Source organism: Galeopterus variegatus, unplaced genomic scaffold, assembly GCF_000696425.1.
Source record: "Galeopterus variegatus unplaced genomic scaffold, G_variegatus-3.0.2 Scaffold20, whole genome shotgun sequence".
Taxonomy (NCBI): domain Eukaryota; kingdom Metazoa; phylum Chordata; class Mammalia; order Dermoptera; family Cynocephalidae; genus Galeopterus; species Galeopterus variegatus.
This window is the reverse complement of record NW_007726131.1, coordinates 374,397-388,351: the sequence shown is the minus strand read 5'-3', so window position 1 is coordinate 388,351 and position 13,955 is coordinate 374,397. Positions and strand designations below refer to the sequence as shown.

Sequence of the window (13,955 nt, the reverse complement as noted above, 5' to 3'; positions counted from 1 at the left end):
GGGGACCGGCAACGGGATTGCAAACCTCGGTGTTGCTCCCGCGCCTCGCTCAGCCAGTGAGCGGGAACCAGTCTGTATGTGGGATCCGAACCCTCGGGCGGGAGCACCACCACGCTCCCAAGCGGCGCACTATCCAGTGCGCCACCGGGCCGGCCCCATATTCTTAAACCAGTTTTCTTAAAAGGAAAAACAAAAAACCTAGTGACAGATCATTGTTTTCTCAGGTGGAAGATGCTTGGTTGCCCAGGAGAACTTTGACTGTCACTGACAATCACTAGAGACAGTGTAGCAAGGAAAGCCTGCCAAACTTCCCTTGTTCCTGGCCAAAAGTCTCAACGCTGATAAAACGTTATCAACCAAGAAGTTTAATAAATTTGCTAGTCACTAAATTTTGGCCTAAAACACCACAAAAGACCAAAAACAAACAAAAACAGGTACTGAATTCTTGACTAACGCATAGTGACTGAGTAAAGACTCTGTATACTCCAGAAATCACTGCTAAATGTAACCCTTTTGATACAAGAGTAACAAAAATAAAGAGAATTAGGACTAAATTCCCTTTGGGTCTGGTTGAGCCACTCCTGGTTCACTGAGAAGTTATCTGCCTCTAGTTTCTCTGGAAAATCCATAATAGTAGTAACTTTCCATCATGAGGTGCATATGTCATTACCTAATATTTTTGTCATTGTGTTGCTTCAAATCACACTAGCTGTGGCATTTTCTCTCATAAATTTAAATATAATCTCTCAGGGAATGCTAGTTCCTATTCTTAAGTCAAAATGCCTCGATGATTATAAATTGATCACTACCTCAAATGTTCTATCGTGACCGGTAAGGGGATCGCAACCCTTGGTATGGTGTTGCCCGCACCGCGCTCAGCCAGTGAGCGTACCGGCCATTCCTATATAGGATCCGAACCCGCGGCGGGAGCGTCGCTGCACTCCCAGCACGCCACGGGGTCGGCCCCATTCACATACTCTTAAAATCAATGTTAAAATCAATGTCTTTTTAAAGTTACACTTACACTTTTACTCTTAGTCTCAAGTGACTTTAGTTCATCTGAGATAAACTAATTCAGCAAAATCTTGGTAGCTGCAAGTGTTAAGTAAAGCCTATTCAAAGAACTGCCTAACAGCTATACAAAAGGATTTAATTCTGAAAGTTTGATTTACCAATTTATATGTTTTTCATTAAAGATAATAAAAAAACTTATTTAATTAATTTTGGCTCAAAATCTTAAAAATCAAAGTAGCATGTTAATTTGACATAATATAATCAAAGTAAAAGGAATAAATTAGTGTGTTTAATATTTAGTGTAAACTTTTCTGATAATGTGAATATTCATGAGTGTTTTCCTCTAAAAATGATTTTTTTTTAATCCAGTGGCTTAAAAGCCAGAAATTTTATAACATGTGAGTTCACAAATATAAATGTACTTTGTATGCAAATGGCCGTTACATGGACTACTTTAGCATATTATGAATCGGAAAATTTGGCTAAGTCAAGCTTTCACCATTTACTGGTTATGTAATCTGAATCAAGTCACCTTGTTATCACATCTTACATTACTAAGATGACATAATCTGCCTTTCTTAAAGCCTATAGCATTGTTATGAGAATCAGATGAGACTAAAGAAAACCATCTGAACTGGATACTATTAAGTTTAAAAAAAAACGATTATCTTCGACATTTTAGAATTTGGATAGCCCTTTTTTATATATTAAAATTACCGAAGTTTTACTGTATCACAAGTAGCTATGAGAAGTACTTGTAAAAATAGCATCCTTTTCAGTATTCTTAACTGAGCCACTTCAAATGATTCACTGTTAATTGATGGCATGATTAAGATCAAATACACATAAGCTGTTGAAGGTCATCAATCACTAACATGCTGGCCACTATTTGAAAAAACCTTAATTTTTTTGAATGTTATAAAATATTTCACCCAATGTATACGCAAGTCCTCATATTTACGATTTAGCAATTTCTCATTTTTCAACTTATTTTGGTAAGCCAAGTCAGCAACTGTACATTTTACAATAAAACTACTTTGTCCTCCACAAAAATACTGTTCTCCAAACAATTTAAAAATAAGATACAACATAAAACCATCCTTTCTTATTAATTCAGAGCACCAACCTACTACTGCTAAAAATAAAATCTGGGCTGGCTGTTTAGCTCAGTTGGTTAGAGCACGGTGTTGATTACACCAAGGTTAAGGGTTTGGATCTCTGTATTGGCCAGGCCCTGCCCAACCCAAAGTTAAAAAACAAAATAAAAAAATAAAAATCAATCAGCATAGATACATACATGACCATATTCCTCAAGGTCTCCTTTTCCTTCCTCAAGTGTAACAAAATTCCCTGCCGGTGTCCTGTGTAAAGATAATCGGCCCTTTTTGGACCTTTTGTTGGGATCAGCAACTGGGTCCTTGAAGACATTAATCTGAAATCCAAATTAAGAAAATCAGAGAAATAGAAGACCAATCATCAGAAATGTCCACAGACTTCTCACTTTAAAAAAAAGTATACATAATTTATATATAAGTTTTAAGTGCTTTATAGGTATAACTAAAACAATCCACAACTGGCTTTTAGAAACATACTTCTTTTGCCTGTTCTGAAGGACAGTCTTCTGTTATGAAAAAAGGTATAAACAGAACCCAAATCTTGGATATCCTATCTTACCACTGAAAAATACCTAATAGACCATTTGTAGGAAGTCTTTGAGGATTCTAACATGTAATCCTCAAAGTAACTCCTTTTATGTTACCAATTGCCTTGATAGCACGTGTATGCTATAATTAATATTAGCTTAATTATCGCATACACATGCTATAATACATATTAGTAAGTTATATTAATTATACATATTAAGCTAATATTAATTATAGCATACACATGATACTGAAAAAACCCAACTATGCCAAAAAAAGAAAAAATTTGCTCTCTTCAAGTTCTCTTGTCTTCTGCTTCTGACAATAACAAAGTAAAAATAAAAAGTAACAAGGGAATATGAGTATATCTAGTTCTTTGGAGTGAGAACTAAAATATTACTAAGGTAAAGGCTTTTTTTTAAACTTTCCCTTTTGTTACTTTTTATTGTCACTTTGTTATTATCAGAAGCAAAAAACTTGAGCGAATTTTAAGAGAATAGAATTTTTGTTTTGGGATCAGAAAGATAGGAGGCAAAATGTAACAAAAGCAACTAGGAATGGCAGTGGAATAAGAAGCAATAAATGAGTCTATCCCAGAACTCTCCAGAAAAAGACCTAAGAGACTAAAGCAGGGAACCAACTCAGGTATTATTAGGAGTTCTTAGCATCCCCCCACCCTTGCTCTTTGCTCCACAGAATCCCCAGTTCTCAAGGGGCTATGGAAAAGCTAGGGGGATTGTTCAGCTGCCTAGCTGTTCAATGACTACTGGAACATGATTCTGGTATCACAATGTGAACCTCATACTCCACCATAGTTTCTATTGCTGTGTCTTCACATTCTTTAATCTTTCTTTTAAAGTGCTTAATTTCCTGTTAATCTAATCCAGTATATTTTTCATCTCAGATATTGTAGTTTTCATCACTAGAAGTTACATTTGAGTTTTTCTTACATTTTACATATCTTTACTTAACATTTAAACATACTGAATTCAGTTATGATAGCTATCTATGATATCATTGTCTGCATTTCTTTTCTTTTTTTTTAAAGATGACTGGTAAGGGGATCTTAACCCTTGACTTGGTGTTGTCAGCACCACGCTCTCCCAAGTGAGCTAACTGGCCATCCCTATATAGGGATCCAAACCCATGGTCTTGGTATTATCAGCACTGCACTCTCCTGAGTGAGCCACGGGCCGGCTCTCATACACTTATTTATAATACTCATATACGATGGCTAGATTAACTGACAATCCCACTCAACTTTTTGATCCAAAGGAATACACTGAAGCAGGTGGGAAATGACTGAACCTGCATTATCTCTTTTAAAAAATCCTTCCTATTATTGTTCCTCCTTTTCACAAGTCTCTTTTTTCTCCTTAGTCATGTTATTACCTAATATCTCCTTTCTTTCCTTGTTTCTGAGTTGAGGTCAGTAGAACCTGACAACACATTAATAGTCCTGGACCGTATTATCCTTTGACTATTGCACTCAATAATCACACTCTACCTAGATACATAAAGAAGGTACTAACACAGGAGTAGAAGTTGAAGGACATACCCCAAGGCCATTGGTTACAACATAACTACACTTGAAGGAACAATTCAAGAGATCTCTTGTTAACTTCTGTAGCAAAGCTCCACCAGAACCAAAGGAAATATTTTCAATACTCCACTTTTTTTGTTTCATGCCTTCTACAATCTGGAAGATTTAAAAAGAAGAAGAAAAAACACCTATGTAACCTGGAAGAGGATGGAGGTTACTTTAAAAGGGCAATATTGAAGAATGAAGCATCCTAGAGTAGTTTTATAACATAATCAATAATTAGATAAGAATAAGACCTTGACAAAGTTATATTCCACATTTTCTTCTTAAAGACCTACCTACCCCAAAAAGGGCAGCCTGAGAGGGGTATGTGTGGAAGGAGGGAATTTCATTCACAGTTCCTGAATTTGTGGTGGTGTTATCATTGTTGTGGTTAGGGTTGGGAGAGGAGGGAAATGAAAGTGAAAAAAAATTGGCTATAATACCTGAAGTTACTAGTGTCAACTTTTCCCATCCACCTCCTTATGTTATTGCCCAGATACCTGCAGCGCAAGCAATGGGACCCAAACATATGCCCCAAATTACAAGACTCTGGAAACATCTCTAATCTTCACTAATAAATCACATTAGTATGTTACTACACATCATACTGCATGTTATACGTAACAGAACACGTAAAAGTCAATGGATATTGGTGGCAAGAGAGTAAAAAATACTCTCTCCTGTATATAACAGTTGAGATATTGGTAGAGTCATTTTACTCTGGCTAGTGCTACAGTGCCATAAACAAAATTATAGACAGATGCTCTGGGTGTTAAGATTTATCATTTAGATCATTTTGGGGAGAATGATTATCTACAAGCCAGCCAGAGAGATCTGTATGAACAAAACTACACTGAAGATCTGTTTATCAAAGTCATTTGTATTTCTTATCTTCTAAGTAGGTTTTATTTACCTACCATCTGTTTTCCTGTTTAACATATTCAATCACTTTTATGCTAGAAGATGGAAAGTGAAATTTAGTAACCATTCCTATAACTTCAAAAGGAAGCAACTTGTTCTGTTTTATTTAAAGAAACCTTTCAGAAGTGATTAGAAAATCATGAGCAAGTTTAATAGCTTTATGTGAATCATTAATGCAAATTTACATTATCCCCCCCCCGTACCAATAATCTCGACTTGACTTTTTCTCTTTATTTTCAACATTGCAAAGGAAAACCAAAACCAAAACCCCAGAAAGCACCTTCCTTTCAGAAATGCAACTTTCTTTTTAAATCTCAATGCTCTAATTCTCCTACTATATGTACACCATTTTAACTAAAAGAATCACGGTGGAAATACATAAAATGTGTTTAATCATTTAAAATGATTCCATTAGGATGTACATGAACCCAGTTTCATGTGTTTGTTATTGTCACTGAACCCAAGGTCCCTGAATTCAGATTTATTTTTCATTGAAATGACTGTGAACAAAGTAAATTTCAATACTGAACAAATGCAAAATGAAAGAAAGGAAAAGAGATAGATGGAAGATAAAGTAGTTTGAGTACAATACAGAGAAAATATCACCTGATTTTAGATATGCACCAGAAGTACAATAATGAGGAAATGAAAAAGAACAGTATTGCCTAATATCATATCACTATATACCAGGCTAAGTTTCTTCACCAAAAGTTGCAAAATTTAGATAATTTGAAATGGAAGTGAATTTTTCTGTTAATGGGAAAATATAGAACTAGGGAAAAATGACTATTTAAAAACATTTACACAAATCAGAAGGAAATCCAATTAGACAGGAACTGATAAAATATTACTCTTAGATACTACTCTTCTGCTGAATAATACATTTTAATATTTCATACCTAAAGCATCTAACTTAACCAAAATGAGAAGAGTCATATTATGCCACTAGGATTTAATTATTTTTCTTATCATGACCATACATTTGATCATGTGTTACAATCTACAAGTGGTTTTACAGCATTTTATGTATATATAAGTCAAAAAAGTAATCTGAGGGCCGGCCCATGGCTCACTTGGGAGAGCGTGGTGCTGACAGCACCAAGTCAAGGGTTAAGATCCCCTTACCGGTCATCTTTAAAAAAAAAAAAAAAAAAAAAAAGTAATTTGTTCTCATCATTAAGATTTACATAAAATCAACATCTTCTATGTCTCTAGACCAAATTTATAATGCTCAGAGGAAATTTCTTGGAAACATGAGGGAAGGATTCCAGGAAAAGAGTAGCTGGATAGCTGAAGGGGAACAAATTTAAAAAAGTGTTGACCTATGCACAGAATAAGATATAATTGAGTCTGAGAAGAAAAATGTTTAAAATATGTGGGGCTGCAAAGAAATCTTCCTTTTGCCCACTCTGAGAATTCAGTACTGTTTTAATGTTATTAATGAACCACTCCAGTGGAGAGGTTTCAGTGATACCCAGGAAGAGTCAGTCCCTAACTGAAATATAAACAGAAAGAGAAGACAGACACTTTGTATTTGGTACAACACAAAAGAGATTTTTGCCTCCTTTCTTAAATAAGCAGATTTAGTTTGGTACACAATAGAACACAAAAACCTAGAGCGGGGTTACACTCTAAACCTCATGAGATGTCACAGGGAAGACTGTGAACAGCAAAGTCTAAGAGTGAGGCACTAATAGTTAAGGAGAGAAGGCGATTATTTCAATAAAGCAGGTATTTTGTTTTGTTTTGTTTTGTTTTAAAGATGACCGGTAAGGGGATCTTAACCCTTGACTTGGTGTTGTCAGCACCATGCTCACCCAGTGAGCAAACCGGCCATCCCTATATGGGATCCGAACCCGTGGCCTTGGTGTTATCAGCACGGCACTGTCCGGAGTGAGCCACAGGCCAGCCCCTAAAGCAGGTATTTTGTTTTGTTTTGTTTGGTTTTAAAGATGACCGGTAAGGGGATCTTAACCCTTGACTTGGTGTTGTCAGCACCATGCTCACCCAGTGAGCAAACCGGCCATCCCTATATGGGATCCGAACCCGTGGCCTTGGTGTTATCAGCACCGCACTGTCCCGAGTGAGCCACAGGCCAGCCCCTAAAGCAGGTATTTTGTCAAAATTAAGGCATTTAATTTCGCACATGTACAAAGCAAAATTGCTAAATAAATTCCTTTTCCTCCTCCTAAAAACATTTTGACCTTCCTCCAATTAGAAGAAATCAGGTATTTTATCCTTTAGGTACACCAACAGGCCCAGTTTCTTTAAGATATTCTTCCCATATCCTGTGAGTGCATTTGCATTAGCACGGAACTATTTAATTCTCTATTTTGTTTAACATTTCGCCAGGGCCAAAGAGTATCTGTCTTAATATTTAACTTCTTGTTCATGTAGTTAAAAAATTAGTTCAAATTTTCAGCAGATTCTTAACTTTAAAAATGTATATACATTCTCAAAGTTTATTTAAAAAACAAGAAGAAAAGAAAGCGAAAGGACTTTGGTTTTTAAAGGGAAGTTCAAATTCCTGGTTGAACAACCCAACTTAAACAGCTGACTGCCGGAACAAGGAAAGGAAGGCATAAGCAACAGGAAGAACACCAGGCTAATAGGTTTTCTGAAATGGGTAGAGTACCTTGCCCATGTTCCTTCATCTGAAAGGGGAGAAGTGTGTGTGAGGATACCTGTTAAAGTGCCTTGAATGTAGGAATGGGTAATAGTGCTTAAGGGATACCAAGGTAAGAAATCATCAGTTCAGCTGAGCTAAGGGGACAACCACAATTAAATGAGCCAGCTGAGATTTCTATACTTAAGGCGCCCCCTTCTCACTGAAGACTTTTCTTCTATTTTTTTCTTCCTTTTCACATGAAAACCTCTAATGTCCCAACATCAAAGTTATTAGAGAATCTAAGGGAGTTCTCACTAATCTTAGGCAAGGCATTTTGGCAAAGTGGGTGGAAGAAACCTCATTTCTGTTATTGCAAGAGAGATCTAGTCCAGACACCCTCTTTTTGAACTCTAAATACACTTAATCACAGAAATATTGTTTGTTATATACAACAGTTCTCCCTTTCAGATCAATCTTGGGAAAACAAACTACTTATAATTTGGATACTGACCTTACTCTAATATTACCACTCTTTCAAACAGAGACATCCTTTAATGACTTGTGTTACATAGCTGTATACCATCTAAGACTGGTACACATCAAAGTGTCAGTGGTTTAGAATTGGAGAGTCTATATTATAATGTTAGTGATAGTCTTAATTTTTATGGAGTATTTAAGTATTAATTAAAATGAAATTATAGCTCTTAAGAAGCTTATTTGGGAAACAAAAGAGGCAAAAGTTTTAAGGTAATATAACAGTTATACTATTTGGCTTAATCTAACAATAATAGTAATGACAATAAATGCTTAATTTAGAAGTGACAAACCATTCTATAATTCTGAAAAAGCACCCATTTATATCATCCAAATTTTACATTGTTAGAGTACATAAAGTACCATTCTAATAAAACTGAGACCTAGGCCTATATGAGCACAGTCAATACTTTTTGTTTTCTATTACAAAGAATATTCCTTGACTGACATTTTCTTGTTTCATAGTGACACTTTAGACTCATCATCAGTGTGACCAATGAGGACTGGGGGAGTAAGTATGGTTTGGCTGGTGCTTCTGTTATTTCTAAATTTTAAGCAATGCATAGACAAGACACATATCACCATAAACACTTCAGAAAAGACTCACAATTATATTGAAATTATTAATGTGCTGTTTATCAAACTAATAAAAAGGAGCTAAATTATAAAGATTGCTTTATTGGAACTTTTAATATAAAACACATACCTCTTGTAAGGTATTAATATCTACTCCATCCCCTTGAATAACTCTAAGATAAGGTGGCAGCAACTTGTAGCCCTTTGAGTTCTCAGTTACAGGAAACTTCTTACCTAAAATATCCAAAACCTGTATGGAAAAATACACAAACAATACAAATAACTGAAACTGAAAAAAAATATAAAGGTTTCCAAAGTTAAAAAAATGATGTTCCTTTGCTAGACAACCTTGAGAATATAAAAATTAATTGGATCACTTAAATGACTTTCTAACACTATGTATAAACCTAAAATTTGGTCCCAACCTCTTTTAATCATGTGAGAAACAGGAATGCTATTTCCTATCAAGTCAATTTATACCATAAAGAGGCTCAACACGTTTTTTCCCTCACATCTTTAAAATTATACAGATTCAAGAAAAATATCCTTAATACTAGGAGAAAAAAACAATAAATATAATATTTTTAATTAGTATACAAAACATCATTTAACAATCTCAGATTATACTTTTGATTTAGGTTTATTCTGCTTGTGCCCAATAGTTTTGTTTGGTTTAATTCTGTCTGACATACCTCAAATATAAATCCACTTGAATCACAAAGTTCAGAGAAATTGTGATAAGCAGACGAAGCTGGAAATAAAACATATATAACCCACGGTTTTCTCTGAGGTTCTCCTTTCCTCTTAATTAAAGACAAATTGCATAATATGCAAATAATTCTACTCATTCATTAACTACTGAAAGTTCTATAGCAGCTGAAATACTTAAACACAAATTTAAAATTTATCAGAAAGCTTGGTCAGAGACACAGAAGACCTACAAGAAACGCCCCTCTCCCAAAGTACTTCCTTTTGCTAAAGAAATTGAAGATTCTAACAATCAGAAAATCCCATATTGATAACTCAGTTTGTTCTTATAACTAGCTGTGTACATTTTTATTAGATAACAGTAAAAATGTGAAACCCGTTAAGTTTTCTAAAACCAAATATTTCAGGCTAAGACCTTCAGATTGGCCTATAATTTAACCGAATAAGAAAAGACCTCCTTGATTCTATGTCCCCCTTTCTTAAGGAGTAATATCATCTGCTCATTAGCTGAGAAACAGTGTGGTAAAGTAGGAAGGGTGCAGCCAGAGACCTGTATTGGATACTTGGCTCCTTATTTTACAGTGTGTGACCTTGAGCAAGTTACCTTAACTTCTTAAAGCCCCTGTTTCTCCTTCTATAGCACAGACAGTAATATTTATCATAGTTTTTTATAAAGATTAAATGACACATTTTATGTAAAGCACTTACTACATTTTTCTAGTACAAGGCATCAAATAACTATTCTTATTATTGCTTTTTGAAAAAGGCAAACCAAGTCTTGAACACTTAAAAAAAAAAAAAGCAATAATGCTACATTAAGAATCAACAGTATCTCTAAACAACTACTTGAAATGTTTTCAAATTATTTTAATTCCACATCACCATGAATATATTTTTTTGTACTAACAACTTCAAAGGTCTAGCGATGATTTGTGATAAAAGAAACAGACAACAAATATAAACTTGGTGACTAAAACCAAATCACAGGATTGATTAAAATGATAATGCTGTTAATTAATTTTGAAGGTAAGTAGAAAATGTATAGTACATAAACTGCCTACTTGACAGTATATAAATAACCTATAACTCTTGCTATACTTTCTCTGCTAATACTGTGTGACCTTGGGCAAATCTATTTATTACTCTCTCTGGGCTGCAACTCTTAAATATAGGGATTAGTTCAGATAGCTCTGACTGAAATGGTTTGTGGATAAATGAAATTAAAAGTAGTATTGATGCAGTTGGTCTACAGCCATTTTAATAATCAAATTACATATTAAAATTTACCTTTAATACAGTGTCAAGAGGGTTTCCAGAATCAGGTCTGATTATTAGTGGTGCCTCTGTACTTCTTGATACTATTAAATGTCTTAGATCTTCACCCCATATTTTCTCACACGCATTATAAATGTCATAGCTATCGCTGACCACAGATACAGGCACTGATGAAAACTGTGTTACTATATGTTCAAAAGCATCTTTTTCATGGTCTTTCCCCCAAGCTGTTATGGTACTAGAAAACAAAATAAAAATACATATTTACTTAGGCAGACACATTATCTATTCCTGAATCACTGCAAATCATGTCTTATGCTTACTATACTATACCATCAACATCACAGAGAAGGTGAGTGATATAGTTCAATGAACGTACATCATAAAGCAAATGGAATATCTGGGCCAAACCACTCCTTTGTCAATTTGTTTTTAATACTATAAGTAACGTTATTCCTCTTCAACAGTTATTAAGTTACTTAGCTCTTAAGTCATATTCAACTAATTATAAACGACTGTGTGTTTTCTGATATTCCTGAATCTCTTCATTTAAAATCAGTGAGGTAAAAAGCACTTGCTAAATGCCCTCTATACTTTATGCCAAGATGTTAGAAAGAATGAATACATATTTCCATTATTTTGGTAGGCAATGCAAGCACTTAGCTCCCTTCTGTGAATTTTTGAAACCTATACCAATAATAGCAGGAATGTACATTTTGTCTTTTTTACCTTTCAAAATCTTACACTTAGAGGTAATTACTTAGGCAATTATTTATACTATACTATATATATGTATTTTCAACTAACCCTTTACCTGTTATATCTTCAAATAGCCAGTAACAGGCAGTCATTTACTTTATTTATAGATTATCTACTACTAATTAATATATTCCCTGGGAATAAGCATTTTTAATATTTTGAGCAAAACACAATAGTTTGAGCAAAACATAATTAAGACAGGAAATCAAGTATGAGAGTTTCTGCTAAACAAGAATGGTATAGTGATTTTTGCCATGTCCTCAGTATTGGCTCTTCTTATTGAATAGATTAATACTCAATATATAATTTTAAGTATTTGCTGGTTAATATATACTGTAGGTAAATTTTAAAATTCTAAATTAGAACTTAAAAAATAAATTTGAAAATTATTACTATTTCCTTATGCCAAGCAATTTTTCTAATTTTCATCTCTGCCTCTACCTTGTTCTCCTCTGTAAAATAATGGAAAGGAAGATAGCCCATTCCTTATTATAAAGCCCATGTAGGTGTAAAGTTAACTCCAAACTGTTCAAAGAGTCCTACTCATTGGTGTCTGATTGCCACTTTATACAATTTCTTTTCTAAAGGACTGGAGTAAAACACCTTTTCTCATCTGTCTATGGTATGCTGGGGGGTAGCTGAGCATGTATACTTCAAGGCTATAAAGACTAAGCTACCCAGAGACTGCTCTTGTCCAAAATGAGAGTCTGTTTACACAAAACTCATTTAACAGTCAACACTTCCTAACAACCACAGAAGCCGCCAGTAGCTATGAGACTCGGTTCTCTACTTCACACAAGCATCTGCAGGCTAAAGGGAAAACTAAGATATGGACGAAAAGAAGCCCCTTTTTCATATTCAGAATTGCTACTGTCCTCTTTATAATGGAGAGGATTAAGCTCAATGAATACCAACACTAGAGAGCTTTACAATGTAAAAATGAACTCCTGCTGTTAGAGGTCATTACTTATGCAGTTGTTCAGTAAAGTTCTATCAGTAGTCATCTAACTGCTGCTTGTGTGTATTATGTCTAGCAAACTTAATTGTCAATTTTCAGTCCTCATCTTACTTGCTTTCTCCACGGCCTCTGAACTTCCCTGAAGCTTTCTTTTCCTTGACTTCAATGACATCTCCAATATTTCAATTTTTTTCTTCTATTTCTATGATTCCTCATCAGTCTCTCCCAGATGCTGTGTTCTCCTTCTTCAATCTAACCTGTTAAATGTCACATTTCTCATGGCTCTGACCCGAGCGCTTGTCTCTTTCTATAACACAACCTACATGAAACACTCAAAGTTTTCAAAAATACCCTGGTGTTGAGGGTTTCCAATACCTGTACCTTAGACCATGGCTTTCTTCGTGGCTTCAGATCCACTTTGTTAGGTAGGAAGTTGAATATCTTCATGTCATCATCCCCCCATAAATACATCCTATAGTACCCTCTGCATAATCCAATCATAACATCTATGCTTCTAGTACAGTATTTGGTATATGGAGGTCATAAATGTTTGTTCAATGAATTCTGCCCATGCTCCTATCCCAATTTCAAGCATCAAATTAAATTTGATACCTTTCCAAAGTTTGAGGAAACATATTTATGTAACTGAGTATTTCTAAATCCAGATTTATATATTCTTTAAAGAAATATTTATAATAATGGTAATGCTCTAAATCATAGATTCTCTTATCTTAAAGTTATTTTAGATGTTAGCTTATTTATCCTCAATAACTTTCTGATGTTAGAGACACAAAATTTTAGCTCCTCTTTTTGTCTGGCTGGATGGAGGAGCTGAAGAAGAGAGAGATAAGTGACTTGCCCAAGGCCACCCACTATGTCAGCTGTAGGGTCAACTCAGGTTTCCCAACTTTCAATCCAATGCTCTTTTCACTATACTACACTACCGTTTAAAAGATATTTCTTTTAAGAACATCTTAAGTATTCTTAGATATTAGGGAGTCAAATTTACAAAGGCAGTAAATATTATAAGAACCATAAAAATAAAGTGAATTTTAACTCTGCACGCACATTCAATGTCCTTATCTTTATGATATCACCCTTATTTTCAGATTTATGGTACACTCATGTTACTGCTTTGAAACAAAACCATCTGTGAAGGGTCTATGTGCATTCCACATTAAATTTTTAAAAGATGTACATCTAAGTCCAAAACAGAAATATTCCAATGCTAAAATTCTTATCTGTTAATGACACCCTTATTTTCTGAGCTCACTAGTCTTGAAAATTGTAAATAAAAATGTTTAACAAGGCCATACTGATATTGCAATGGTCATAAATGTTAGCTGAATCTTCTCTGTACTGAGCTCCAACTCA

At 34.6% G+C, this 13,955-nt stretch overlaps 1 protein-coding gene across 6 annotated transcripts in view; it reads right to left on the bottom strand.

Moving 5' to 3' along the window:
• Nucleotides 1-13,955, bottom strand: part of NAMPT (nicotinamide phosphoribosyltransferase) — a 43,296-nt gene that overhangs the window by 8,931 nt on the left and 20,410 nt on the right. For 5 of the 6 annotated variants that reach the window (XM_008567876.1, XM_008567870.1, XM_008567863.1 and 2 more), the window contains 4 exons: nucleotides 10,877-11,102; nucleotides 9,012-9,131; nucleotides 4,216-4,356; nucleotides 2,312-2,446 (listed from right to left, as the gene is read on the bottom strand). In XM_008567876.1, coding sequence (XP_008566098.1) covers nucleotides 2,312-2,446; nucleotides 4,216-4,356; nucleotides 9,012-9,131; nucleotides 10,877-11,102 — 622 coding nt within the window. The remainder of the gene's footprint in view (nucleotides 1-2,311; nucleotides 2,447-4,215; nucleotides 4,357-9,011; nucleotides 9,132-10,876; nucleotides 11,103-13,955) is intronic. The other variant, XM_008567881.1, reaches the window with a different exon arrangement.